Source organism: Leopardus geoffroyi, chromosome A3, assembly GCF_018350155.1.
Source record: "Leopardus geoffroyi isolate Oge1 chromosome A3, O.geoffroyi_Oge1_pat1.0, whole genome shotgun sequence".
Taxonomy (NCBI): Eukaryota; Metazoa; Chordata; class Mammalia; order Carnivora; family Felidae; genus Leopardus; species Leopardus geoffroyi.
Window position 1 is genome coordinate 66,543,962 of NC_059336.1, and position 14,345 is coordinate 66,558,306.

At 49.0% G+C, this 14,345-nt stretch overlaps 1 protein-coding gene across 2 annotated transcripts in view; it reads left to right on the forward strand.

Moving 5' to 3' along the window:
- TTC7A (tetratricopeptide repeat domain 7A) overlaps positions 1 to 14,345 on the forward strand; it is a 123,672-nt gene that overhangs the window by 24,643 nt on the left and 84,684 nt on the right. For both annotated transcript variants that reach the window (XM_045445955.1, XM_045445958.1), the window contains 2 exons: positions 10,081 to 10,211; positions 12,661 to 12,776. In XM_045445955.1, the coding sequence (XP_045301911.1) occupies positions 10,081 to 10,211; positions 12,661 to 12,776 (247 nt within the window). The remainder of the gene's footprint in view (positions 1 to 10,080; positions 10,212 to 12,660; positions 12,777 to 14,345) is intronic.

Here is a 14,345-nt window from a genome sequence, read left to right on the forward strand (position 1 = left end):
CTTAGGGTTGTAATGACAAAAATGTAACTCCAACTAGCTGGAAAAGCAACAACAAAAAGGAGGGAGGCACTGGAAACGTATGACCCCATGTAACTAGAAAGTCTTTGGAGGTAGGTGGCATCAGGCATAGCTGGATCTAGGGGCGCCATGTGTTGATGTCTTAGCACCTCCAGGTTTACGTGGTTCTGTGCATAGCACTTACAGCCTCAGGAGGAGAGAGTGCCTCATTGACCTGACCCCGTCTCATGCCTACCCTGGAATTAGTTACAGTGACCAGCATCAAACCTCTGGGTTGGTGCCAGGGGTGTGATTTCCACCTGAATCTGGTGGACTGAGTTGGAGGAATGGTTCCTCAAAGGAAAATCAGTGTGCTGTTAACCACAGTAGGTGAAAGGTATGGAGGGCAGAATCCCAGAGCTCAGGCAGAACTGACTCACCTCGGGTAACACCGCTAGTGACCAGGTCAGGATTTGAACTTGGTTCTCTCTGACTCCAGCTTTTGGGGTCATCCCTGATACCCCAAAAGTACTTGGGGATTGAACCACTCTGCTGCAGAGAGAGGAAAGTGAATGGAGCTATTTGGAGTTTTTCCTGGTTAGCTTGGAGGTGAACCTGAACTTAGGGAGGAATTATCTGCAGAGGAGTAGAAGAGGCGCCTTCCAGGTAAAGGAGAAGTCCAAAGAGAAGCCCCAGGAGAAATGGAGGTGACTTGTTTAGTGGGGGGCAAGGGGTGGTGGTGCCAGGAATGACTGAGCATGAGAGCCTTGCAGTAAAGCTCAGGGGGTCTCCTTGCTGGTGTTCTAGAACTTTATTCCTGGGTCACCATGCTTTGATGGGCATGCAGGAGCTTCAGGGCCTGCACTTTCAATATCTCAAGCTTACCCGGTTCAGCCCCACAAGCCACGGCATCACTGTCCACCTCTCAGAGGACTGTTCCATGGCAAACAGCTGCCTATCCCCTCAGGCCTGTGTCACTTCCAGCTCTCCAGCACTAGCTCAGTGTGGTAAGGTGTGAGGGAGGAATGACTCCCCATTTCCCTGAAAAGCCACGAGTCCTGCCCTTTTCCCCTCTTGCTCGCAGCCCAGCACCAGGGAGGCCACAGTCCATGCTCTGGACAGGCTTGCTCACAGGCTGACCAGTAGAAGATTGGCCTGGCTATGGAGAAAAATGGCCCCAGTTCTCCCAAAATACTGCAGCTAGGTGCTAAGTGGTGAACAGGCTGTGAAAAGTAAAAATGTAAACAAACAAACAAACAAAAAAACACTTAGCAGCTGTGAGAATTATGATCTGCAAATTCTCTTCTCACTTCTTGAGTGTTTGTTTTCTTTTTTCTTTTCTTTCTTTCTTTTTTTTTTTTTCTCCTGTCCTCTTTTGGTCACTGCAACCCCAGGCTATTCTTCTCTCACCTGGGAACTTGTGGCTTATTAGAATTTGAAAATAAAAACACCAAGCTTCTCCTAGGGCAGGACATGGTGGCATATTTGGTTTTGGGGTTTTTTTGTTTTTGTTTTTTTTAAGTCCTGGTATGGCAGGAATTAGCTGTTGATTTTGGCTTCCTTCTCAAAGGGGCATGGGTCGCTTGCCCTGTGGGGAAGCAGGTCAGCACTGTCAGTACCGCTGCTCTGTCCCTAGACTGCAGTCCACAGTCCGGGCTTCCAGAGGGAGAGGAGTGCTGTTGGGGCATCTTGGAAGGAGGCTGGGTGTGTTCATTGTGTGTGTACCTGGCCTTCACTGAGTTCTTTCCTGGGCTGGGGGTGTGGAGTGCAGGCAAGGCTGTGAGGGGTGCATTTGAGGGGCCCATCCCCTTGCAGAGTGGACAGCTCCACTGCAGCCACCAGGGGCTGGCCAGAAGCCTGAGGTTTGGGAACCCTTGGGGGCATGGCAGGTAGGGGGAGACATAGGGAGTCTGGGCCGAGACAGCAGACAGTATTGAAGCCAGAAGACCTGGATCTAGTTTGGACTCTGGTGCTTTTAACTGAGGGGTGTTGGAAGGAATCTCTTCTTGAATTAGAGGTTTCATCTGTCATTCTAGGGAAGGACCAGATCCCTTCCAGAGAGATCACTGTGAGCCTCACTTAACATTCTCTGAGAACATGCATGCTAATCTATATAATACCGTCTAATTTCAATTTCACGGCCCACGTGAGTTGGGCATCGGTGGTAATCCCATTTTGTGTTTCAGGAAATGGAGACTAAGATCTCTATAAACATTTTGGGGTGTATCCTTCTGGTCTTTTTTCCTATAGGTTTATATGTGGCTTTTTAAAGAACAAAAATAAGTTCATACAATCATACTTTATAATCTCTTTTCTAAAGTGAGTATTTTATGAGCCATTTCCCACTACATATCTACATCACTGTTTAAAGCTTAACTGCATCGCATTGTTAGAATCTATTGCAGTTTAGCAAGCTTGTCTCCTGTTATTGGACCTCTAGGTTAAATTTCATCTTTTTGCCATTATAAATAGTGCTATGGTAGATATCTTTCAAACTAAATTTTTGCTTATGTCGTTAATTTTTTAGTGATAAATTCTTAGAAGTAAAGTTAGTGGATCCACTTTTTGGAGACGGGTGCATGGAGTCAAGTTGTCCACTTTCCTTTTTTTTCATTTTTTTAAATTGGTAAAATGTACAGACTCATGAAAAGATACTCAACATCACTCATCATCAGGGATATGCAAATCAAAACCATAATGACCTATCACCTCACAACTGTCAGAATAGCTAAACTCAACAACAAGGACCAACAGGTGTTGGTGAGGATGCAGAGAAAGGGGAACCCTTTTTCACTGTTGGTGGGAATGCAAACTGGTGCAGCCACTGTGGAAAACAGTATGGAGGTTCTTCAAAAAGTTAAAAACAGAACTACCCTATCTATGATCCAGTAATCATGCTACTTGATATTTCCTCAGAAAATACAAAAGCTCTAATTCAAAGGGATACATGCACCCCTGTGTTTATTGCAGCATTATTTCCAATAGCCAAGATAAAGAAACAGCCCAAGTGTCCATGAATGGAAAAGGATATGTGGTGTATATATACACAATGGAATATTATTCAGCCATAAAAAAGAATGAAATCTCATTATTTGCAACAACATGGATGGAGCTAGAGAGTATAATGCTAAGCGAAATAAAGCAGTCAAAGAAAGACAAATACCATATGATTTCACTCATATGTAGAATTTAAGAAACAAACATAAAGAATGAGCAAAGGAAAAAAACAGAGAGAGACAAACCAAAAAATAGACTCTTAACTATAGAGAGCAAACTGATGGTTATGGGGAATGGGTGAAATGGTGATGGAGATTAAGGAGTGTTTGTTGTGATGAGCACCAAGCGATGTGTGGACGTGTTAAATCGCTATTGTACACCTGGAACTAATGTAACACTGTAGGTTAAAAAAATTGGTAAAATATAGGGGCCCCTGGTGGCTCAGTCGGTTTAGCTCCTGACTTTGGCTCAGGTCGTGATCTCGCGGTCTGTGAGTTCAGGCCCTGCGTCGGGCTCTGTGCTGACAGCTCAGAGCCTGGAGCCTCCTTCAGATTCTGTGTCTCCTTCTCTCTCTGCCCCCACCCCTCCACTCTCTGTCTCTCTGTCTCTCTCTCTCCCTCTCTCCCTAAAAAATAAATAAACATTAAAAAGAAATTTTTTAAAAATTGGTAAAATATATATAATCTAAATTTAGCATCTTAACTATCTTTTAAGGATTTTATTTTTCATTGTGATCAAATACACATGATATAAAATTCACTATCTTAATCATCTGCAAGTGTACATACAGTACAGGAGTGTTACATATATTCACATTGTTGTGCAACCAGTCTCCAGAACTCTTTATCTTGGGAAACCCCAACTCTGTACCCACCAAACGTCTCCCCATTTGCCCTTCTCTGCAACTTCTGGCAACTGCTGTTCTATTTTCTGTGTCTATGAATTTGTCAACTTTAGGTTCCTCAAAGAAGTAGAATCATACACTATTTGTCTTTTTGTGACTGGCCTGTTTTACTTAGCATAATGTCCTTAAGGTTTATCTGTGTGACATATGGCAGGATATCCTTCTTTTTTTTTTTTTTTTTTTTTAATTTTTAACGTTTATTTATTTTTGAGAGATGGAGATAGAGCACGGGGGGTGGGGGGGGGGGGCAGGCAGAGAGAAAGAGAAGGAGACACAGAATCTGAAACAGGCTCCAGGCTCTGAGCTTTCAGCACAGAGACCGACACGGGGCTCGAACCCACAAACCGTGAGATCATGACCTGAGCCGAAGTCAGACACTTAACCAGCCGAGCCACCCAGGCACCCCAAGAATATCCTTCTTTTTTACAGCTGAATAATATTCCAATGGATGCATATTTCACATTTTCTTTAACCATTCATCCATCAAAGAACACATGGGTTGCTTCCACATTTTGCCTATTGTGACTAATCCTGCTGTGAACTTGAGTGTACAATATCTCTTTGGGACCCTCCTTTCAATTCTTTTGGGTATATACCCAGAAGTGGAGTTGCAGGTTCATAGGGTAATTCTGTTTTTAATTTTTTGAGGAACTGTCAGACTGTTTGCCACAGTGGCTGCACCATTTTCCGTTCCCGCAGTCGCCTGCTGTTTGAGTGTGATTTATAAGGTTCTTCCCTACCTGGCATTGAGGCTCCCTCCCTAAGGGCTGAAGCAATGACTTGCATTTCTTCCTCTCCCGTCCCCAAACCCAGAGTACCTAACTTGGGGCTTAGCCTTCTGTGGGTACCAGATGCCCTTGGACCAACTGGGTAGGAGGGAGGTAGGAGTCCACCCAACTGGAAAGTTCCATTGCAGAGGAAACCGTTGTGCTCTCCACCTCTGCATCTAGGGCCCAGAGCTCCAAGGGTGGGGCTTCTTGGAAAGGCGCCTGCCTGGGATGTGGTGACTCATCTCAGCCTGAGGAGGCAGAGACCAGCCTGGGTGTTGAGCCTGGGGCTGAACCAGGATCAGCTTGCCTCCAAACCAAAAGTTCAGACTTAGTGAAAAAGCAAGCACTCTTCTTGAAAGGGGCCTTCCCTTGGTTTGTAAAGCTGGGTGTTTTCACAGAAAGGCACCTTTGCCAGTGGGAATCAAGAGGCGGTCCCCTGGGCTTCCAGGCAGCCCTGGCTTCCTTCCGGCTCACAGGGCTGTGTGACAACCACTGGGGTCTTGTGGGGCCAGGCTCAGGAGCAGCCTGTCTGTCTCATCTTGGATCTAGTGTTGTGGTTTGGCCACTTGTGCAGAAATGCTCAAGGGGCAGGCAGAGGGTGAAGGGACCCAAGGGCTGGAGTCTCTAGTGGGTTTCGATCAGATGTTTATGAACAGGAAAATGGACCTTCATGGGAGTCAAAGAGCAAATATAAAGAAGCCCCAGGGCACCTGGGCGGCTCAGTTGGTTAAACATCTGATTCTTGACTTCAGCTCAGGTCATGATCTCAGGGTTCATGAAATGGAGCCCCACATTGGTCTCTGCACTGAGTGTGGAGTCAACGTGGGATTCTCTCTCTCTCTCTCTCTCTCTCTCTCTCTCTCTCAAAATAAATAAAGAAACTTAAAAAAAAAAAAGGTAAGGTCAAGAAGCCCCTTTTTATGGGCAGAACTGGGTGACTGGACTATCACCCTCATTTGGAGAAGCCATTGCCAAGCTCCAGGAAGCTTTTTGGTCTTATGTATATTGGAAATTATTTCACAGAGGACCACCTTAGTGACCATAGCTCTTCTACCTCCATCTTTTAGTTCTCTGCTGTCACAATTGCTTCCTTTGGAAAAGGCAGTATATGCATTATTTTTTATAAATGTTTATACAGTGAGGTGTACCAATCTTAAGTGTATGATTTGGTGAGTTGGACAAGTGTAAATACCCACATAACCAACACCACAGTAACGACAACATTGCCATTACCCTAGAAGTTTCCTGCAGGCCCTTTTCCAGTTGGTTCTCTCTCCACTCCCAATAACTGGTTAGTTTCTATTAATACAGATTATAATTTTGCCTTTTTTTTGAATGTCATGTAACTGAAATCCTATAGCATTGTACTTCTTTGGTATCTGGCTTCTGCTGCACAACCCAATTTCTTGGAGATTCATTCAGGTTGTACATGTATCAAGAGTCTGTCCTTTTGTTGGTCTGAGTGGTGTTCCATTGTATAAATATATGCCAGTTTGGTTATGAATTCAGCAAGAAGCATTTTGTAAACAGAGCAGGAGAAAGCATGCAAGTGAATGTGTGCAGGCAGCTCTGTGTCCATCCACTCACCAGACACCGGGCCGTGCTCTCACTGGCTGCCTAGAGCACGGGCAGAGAGGCTGGTTACAGGGTGGGAAAAAGACATACACAAAAGAGATGCAGGTAAAATGTTCCACTGGTTCTGAGGTCAGGAGGCCTAAGATGGCCTCCGGGAGGAGGTGGTTTTGCTGTGAGTTTTCCAGGAGGCTAGGACTTAGAATTCCCAGAGAAGCGTGGCAGAGAGGCCTCTGCTGGGAGTGGAGGGAACACATGAAGCAATGGACAGCAGAGGCCCCACAGACACATGTTACTAATTTCACCGCTTTGTAGTAGTCAGCCCAGTGGAGGCTTGGGACTGGCAGCCTGAGCAGGCCAAGCGGCTGGCATTATCCATCCCAGGTCTGGGCCCAGCTGTGGGACAGGAAGGAACCCAGCCAGCAGCATGTGTCTCAGGGGAGCCGCAGAGCGGCCATGTCGAGACAGATCCGCTCTAGGGCTTCTGGAGTGGCTACACCCTCCTGCTATCTGCAGCTGGTCTCCCAGGCCAGGCCTCTGAACCACCTTCCTGCAGGGTGGACAGGGTACGTAGCTGGGAAGGAGGAAGCAGGGCCGGCACCAGCAGTGAGCGGTGGCACCTGCCTTCTGCCTGCTTTCTGCGTCTCCTCCAGGACTCCCACTCTTCCTCTATCCCGTTTAGTGCTCTCTTCCCCTCCTGGTCATGAGTCATTTGGCAGGAGGCACGTTGACCCTCGGTGACCCCGGTAACTGAGTATTTGTGTTGAGCAAGGGCCTCCACGTTCTGTGCCTGCCTTCTCCCCAGCCGAGTCACCCCGACCTTTGGACCTGTTCACGCCCCAGCCTGGCAGAGGGCAAGGTCACTAAATCCATATGAGTTGGAATCTAGCCAAGAAAAACAGTAATTCCTTACCTTGTATTTGCAGGGCACTTTGTACTTTGTCAGACATGATCAGGCTTGCCATTTCTTCAGCTGGCCGGCCAGGGCTTGTTAAATGCCTACTATGTGCCAGTTTGTAGAAAGGCAAACGTGATAAGGTTGATGCCTTTCAAAGTTTACAGTCTGGCTGGGTATGCATGTGAGTAAATAAATATAAGAAATGGTGGGGCAGGAGTGTGTAAAGCATAGACTGGGGCCCCAGGAGGGATCAGTTGGTTATACCGGGGTGTATTAGGAGGGGGCAGCCCTCAGCAGGGCGGAAGGTGAGTGGTAATTTTGGGTAGACTTGGGAGATTCGGCAGGGGTATGCATCCCAGGCAGGAGGAGTGGCTTGAGCAAGGTCAGCATTGGAAACAGGAGGTTGGGTGTGGATGCAGCAGTTGTGGTGTCTTAGCTCGGGCTACTGTAACAAAGTACAGACTGGGTGGCATCAACACAACAGACGTTTATTTCTCATGACTCTGAAGGCTGGAAGTCTGAGATTAGGGCACCAGCATGGTCAGATTATGGTGAGGACCCTCTTCCAGGTTGCAGGCTGCTGACTTCTTGCTGTGTGATCATGTGGCAGAAGGGGTGAGGTGGATCTCTGGGGTCTCTTTTTATAAGGCTATTAACCCCATTCATCACCTCCCAAAGACCCCTGCCTCCTAATACAATAACCTTGGGCACTAGGTTTTCAACATATGACTTGGGGGGTGGAGGACACAAACATTCAGCCTGTGGCATATGGTGAGAGCCAAGGCTGGGCAGGCGACAGGGATGGAATCCTAGAGGCCCTGTTATGGAGTGCCAGGAGTTTGGACCATACCTTGTGGCCCTGGGGATCCCTGGAGGGTTGAAGTGGTGGAGTTCTAGAAGGATCACCCTGGGAACAGTGTGCAGGGTGGAATAGAACAAGACATGAGGCAGGGAGGCCAGTTAGGAGGCTAATATGGTCATCCCCTCAAGAGGTAAAGCACAGGGGCACCTGGGTGGCTCAGTCGGTTAAGCGTCTGACTCTTGGCTTCAGGTCAGTTCATGATCTCATAATTTGTGAGATCAAGCCCTGAATCAGTCTCCACGCTGATGGTGCAGAGCCTGTTTGGGATTCTCTCTCTCTCAAAATGAATAAATAAACTTTAAAAAAAAAAAAAAAAAAAAAAAAAAAAAAAGGTCAAGCCTAAAATGAGGGAGGAAGAGGAAGGATGGGGAAGTGTTGAGGGCATGGTCATCAGCTGGAGGGTAGGGCAGAGGGCAGGAGAGAGTTGGGGGTTCTATTCCTACAGCTCCTCCAGGAAGTTCATCCTGAGCACCTGTTGCATGTAAAGTACCGTGTGGGACACAAAGGTGGGAGCGACTGGATTCTGCCCATTAGGAAGCAACAGTCCAGGACAGTACTCTCTAGTCAGGTCTGTGTGTTAGTCCCATGTGACCGAAACACACTTTAAGCTTACTTCACCCTAAAAAGGGTGGGGGTATTATGGGCTCATATACTAGGAAGTTTCAGGGGGTAGAGATTCAGGCAGGGCACTCAAATGGTGTCATTAGGAATCTGCCCTCTTCTATCTTGACTCATCTTTACCCTGTAGATTTTTCTCCTCATTACTAAGAGTTTATTCAGTCTTCTTTTCTTAAAAAAAACCAAAACTAATGCAAATATAGTTGTTTTCCTTTATGGCTTAACAGCTAATAAGCATAACAGTGTTCTCCCTTCTGGGCTTCTTACCTTTTTTTTGGGGGGGGGGGGTTCATTTTGGTTTCGTTTTGGGGTTTTTTGTTTTGTTTGTTTTTGCTTTAGAGCCATGATTTGATTTGATTAAAAAAAATGGGGGCGCCTGGGTGGCTCAGTCGGTTAAGTGTCTGACTTCGGCTCAGGTCATGATCTTGCAGTCCGTGAGTTCAAGCCCCGCGTCAGGCTCTGTGCTGACCGCTCAGAGCCTGGAGCCTGTTTCAGATTCTGTGTCTCCCTCTCTCTCAGACCCTCCCCTGTTCATGCTCTGTCTCTCTCTGTCTCAAAAATAAATGTAAAAAAACATTAAAAAAAATTTTTTTTTAAATGTAATTGTGGTTTAAAAAAAAAAAAAAAGCCATAACAAAACGTACCATTGCAAGCGTTTGCAGATGTACAGCTTGATCGTGTTGACTGTATTCACCTTGTGTAGCTTCATTTTCAGGCAGGCTTTCCCTAGCATTTCAGGCTGACCTCCTCCCAGCTTCCCAGCCCCAGTGGAAAAAGTTAAAAGTTCCAGGGCTCATCTTTAGCCAGTCGCTGTGGCCCTGATGATGGGTCTGCCCGGGAGATGGAGTGGGGGCCTCATGCTCTGCAGCTGCAGGAGGGGTGTTCATGGGGAAAGCGAGGCTCTGGGGCCAGAGAACAGGCAGTGGCTGCCTGGAGGGCAGAGGCAGCTGCTGTCCACTTCAGGCAGACCTATGCACAAATAACTTAGGTGAGGTAGAAACTGGTTCTGTGGAAGGGTGCCTGCTGTGTGCAGATACTAGGGACTGCAGTGGTGCAGAAAAGCTCACATTTTGCCCACATGGAGCTTTCGGCTAAAGCGGGGAGAGAAGAGCTGGGCATAAATAACCAGTGTAGATAAATAACCAGTGCCTGGGGGCACTCCTGCAACTTGGAGGGAGGGTCAGGAATGGTTCCTGCGGGAGCTGGCCTGGAAGGGTAGGCAGGAAAGGTGCCACGGTGCAGTTCCCCGTGTGGGGCTTGGGTGTCCCCGCTGTCAGCCCGCAGCTTGACCCCAGCCGCCGCCAATACCACCACCACTGCTTTAGCCTCCTCCTTCCCTGCCACTGTGGACCTTGCCCCTCACTGGCTGCTCCTGAGCCTAGGTCTCCCTGGGTCTATGGGCAGGGCCTGGGGTTGGGGGGCCGGGGCAGGGCACGTCTAAGGTGCTGTCTTCCTCCCGCAGGCCTCTCCCTAGAACGCCTGCCCAACTCCATTGCTTCCCGCCACCGCCTGACTGAGAGGGAGGAGGAAGTGATCACCTGCTTCGAGAGGGCCTCCTGGATTGCGCAGGTGTTCCTGCAGGAGTTGGAGAAGGTGAGCACTCTGCTTATAGCTGCCTCTATTGAGCGCCTGTCATGCCAAGCCCCCCACTAAGCCTGTGGGTGACCCTTTTGTGTACTAGGATAAGGCACCCTCCGCCCCTGCGACGCCACTCCGCCTCATTGGTTGCAAAGCTTATCACAGTATACCTCTTCTGTCAGAGTGAGACCCTTCGCTCCACACTCTTCTATTTATTTATTTAATAACTAAATGAGTCCATACCATTTGTGGGAGCCCAGAGCCTCCTGGATGAGCTCAGCTCGGACGACCAAATGTGATGGCCCTATATCTGTACCTGTAAACTTGTGTAATCCTCACAGCAACTGTATGAGGTAGACGTTGTACTTATCCCTAACAGATGAGGTTTAGAGAGATACAACCATTTGCTCACCGTGGTCCCTTTGGAAGAGGTGTTGGCTGGTCCTTGCACTTAGGCATCCTTCCCTCTCCTCAGGTGGCCAGGAAGCTCCCTACTAGATCCCCTTGGGGAGGGGAGGCCTTGGGGCCCTTTGTCCCAGCCTTTCAGAGGCCAGCAGTGCCGACAAGTCGGGGCCTGGAAGTCCTCGGGCGTCCTCTTCTCCCAGCTCTCCCTTGCAGGGGGATGGGTGGGGGGGTGGGAAGGGGGCTGTCAAACTGTTGGCAGGACAGTGGTTCTGGTGTTAGCAGATGTTACCCCGGGTCTTCCCTTCTGGGGGGCTCTTGGTTTAATGGGAGGACGGCAGACAGCTATATTTAACAAAGATACTGCTCTTGTGTCAGGCAGTACTCCTGAGTACTTTACAGTCATTCTTGAATTTAACCCTCACACCCACTGGCTGGGATAGGCCCTGTTGTTCCTATTTCCCAAGCGAGAAACCCTGGTTTAGGGAGGAGTTAAATGACTTCCCAGAGTTCAGACAGTTACTAAGTGGCATTGGCAGGACTGGAACCCTGGGAGTGTGGCTCCGGTTACTTGCAGGGGAGAATTCGGGGGTGGTGCCTAGGCATGCTGTTCAGTAGATGGTTCGTAGATGCTGGAAGGCGGGTGCTATATGGCAGAGTAGACCTGGGTTGGCATCCTGAAGGAGGTGGTTATGAGCTGAGAGTCAGAGCCCAGAGACATTTGACCTTACCTACTTTGGCAAGTGCCAAAATGTCAACCCAGCACCTGTTTTGTGACAGGCCTTGTAGGAGGAGTCGTCCAGGCCAAGCCGATTCCCCCAGAGTGGGATTTCTCAACCCTCAGCACTATTGACATCAGGGCCGGATCATTCTTTGCTGTGTGGGGCAGCCTTGTGTATTATAAAATACAAGTTGTGCCAAATGTCCCTGGAAGGCAAAATCGCCTCCCTGTTGGGTGTCACTACCCTAGAGTCCTTTTACTTGATTGGGTTTCAGGAGGAAAGGAAAAGTTATTGGGGGACTCAGCAAAAACAGGACTCAAGTGCATTCCCTGGCAGAAGTCCACTTGGAGACTGGCGTGGCTGAGTTGACCTCTGCTGAGGTCACATGGATCACTGCTAGACAACAGTGTTTTAGGAGCTCTTCACATTGGAAATGCATGTGGTTTTGGAGAAAACTTTCATGAAAAAGATGGTCTCCCATTCATCCAGAAGCCCAGGCTTTCGACTTTTATGGTGATGAGCTGTAATGGTGGGCAGGGCTGGAATCAGTGTCCTGTGGCATTGGGCAGACAAATGGGCCCCGGGAGCTAGCTATCTTGGGTCAGGGAAGGGCAGGCCACAGGACCCTGTGCATTCTCAGAAATGGTGCTGTGTCCCTCCTCAGACCCAGCCCCAAGCTCCAAGGAACTAAGAACCTCTCTTAAATCTACTTCAATTTCTAAAAGACAAGATGGCTCACTGATTAGTGTCTTGGATCAGGGCAGGGAGGTGGCCTAATAAAGGCAGGCCTATCTCAGTGGGGCTGGGTGGTCCTCTTAGAGCTGAGGCTTAAGGACAGCTCATTAATACCACAGTTGCTCCTCAGGCTTCCCTGGAACCAGGAGTCTTAGCCAGTTAGACTGTGCTGACATTCCATGGTTATATGACAGGGACAGTGCCTGGTATATGGTAGGCACTCAAGTGTTTGTTGAATGAATGAAGCAGGAAGTAGTAGAACTGTAACTGGCCAGACTGAAGTTTGAGGTCTAGGTGCATGCCAGCTTTGTGACCTTAGGCACTTTCTGAGCCTCAGTTTCCTCATCTGTAAAATACAGACAAAACCAGCTTTGTAGGGCTATTGTGGGCATCCAGCATTTGGATGAGGAGAGAGTGTTTTAGACATATTTTAAACAAAAACAAGTTAGGTTGGATTTAGCCTGAGAATCGCACCACGCGTCCCTGAGGCAGCCAGAGACTTGGGATGGTAACGGGACTGCCACCTCCACCGGGGCTGGCTGTGACCCCAGCCCCTCCAACTCACAACTTTGAGACAGCGGCTCTCTCTGTGTTCCCCTTCCCAGATCACAAATAACACCACATCACGGCATCTGAAAGGCTCTCACCCAGTTGACTATGAGCTCACCTACTTCCTGGAAGCCGCCCTCCAGAGCGCTTATGTGACAAACCTGAAGAAGGGGTAGGTTGCTGGCAGCTAAGCGGGACCTGGACATTTTCCTCTGGGCCGGGGTGTTCCTGACGCCAGTCGTGTGGAGTCTGGCCTCTCAGATCTGGGTGTGTGCGCGTGTGTGCTCTCTCGAGAGGATCGGTGGGGGCTGGTGTGTTCACATCTTGTCGGGCTAGGGTACACAGAGGTACACGCCTGCAGAGGGGGCCAGTCCTGCCCTAGCTGGACCCCTGGCCTAGAAGAGACCTGTGCTGTCCTCCTCTCTCTCCACCCTACCCTCGCTGTTAGATGAGAGGCTGTTGCTCAAGTCCCTGTCTTCTGAATGGTAAGAACAGGGCAGAAAGGTCCCAACCAGGAGGCAGCTGTCACCCGCTCTCATGTGAGAATACTGCCCAGAACTCCTGATCCATCCCAGCTGCTTAGAAAATCAAAGGCATTGTTATCAGTTCTGTTATTTTTTGTGGCAGTCCACAGTTGGGTAGGCTGTTGGCCCAAACTTGAACTTCACACCTTGTTTTTTTTCTTTTATTTTTTCAAGTGCTAGGTCAGGGAGGCTGTGGTGTCACCATTTGGGACATGTGGACCAGGAGGCCCAGAGAGCCAAGGCAGCTTGACCCCCAAGGGTGGGGCTGGCCCCAGAGCCCTGGGCTCCTCGGACCACCCTGTGGCTGGGGAGGTGTGGGGCCGAGGGACATCACAGGGACCCTGGGAAGCATGCTGCCTCTGCTCCACCTCCACTGTCTGTGTTCTCTTGTCCTTTTTTGGTTGCTGAACTTCAGTTTTAGAGATACAGTGGCCCGGTGGGCTAGTTCCTGTTTTTACTGCCCAGACAGCTGCCACCTGGCTACTTCTCTCCAGCTGCAGACTGCCATTGCCTGGCTCCGCCCACTCCCCCGGGGCACCCTGCTTTTGGCAGGCGTAGCTCTCAGGGATGGGTGGGGGATGTGAAGAGATGCCACCTTAGCTGAACCTTTGCAGTGTGGGTCTGCCTCTGCCTGTTTTGGCAAAGAACATCTTAATGGAGCATGGCCATACCTACTGTTTAATATTGTCTCTCTCCCAGAGTGGAGTAGAGAGCAAATCCTAAAATATTTACTCCCTTGCCCTTTGGAGAAAATTTGTTGACTGATGCCTGCTCTGGGTTTAAGAGGCCCTCGCTCCCAAGGCCTACTATAGGCACAAAGGGTGGAGGAGCCCTTCTGTATGGCAGACCCTAGGAGTAGATTTTGTAAGGAGGGGATCTTGGTGATTTCGGTGTCTTGTCCCCTTCATGCTTTCCTTTAACAGATATTAATTATCTTAAAATACATGCTGAATTTGTGCAAGGCACTTGGTAAGTGCTTTGTTTCATGTGTATTTCATGGTCCTAGCAGTCCTCTGAGGCAGGTGCACTTGTTACATCCCCATTTTACAGGTGGGAAATGGAGGCCCAGAGGACGTAAGTGACTTGTCCTAGGCGGAGCCAGCTGATGCTCCTGCCCAGTAGGCTCCCCTGCCCACAGCAGAAACCCTGGGGTTAATGAGATCCTGCTGCTGCCCCCAGGTGTTCCAGCCTAGTGAGTGTGCTCCAGCTTGGAAGGC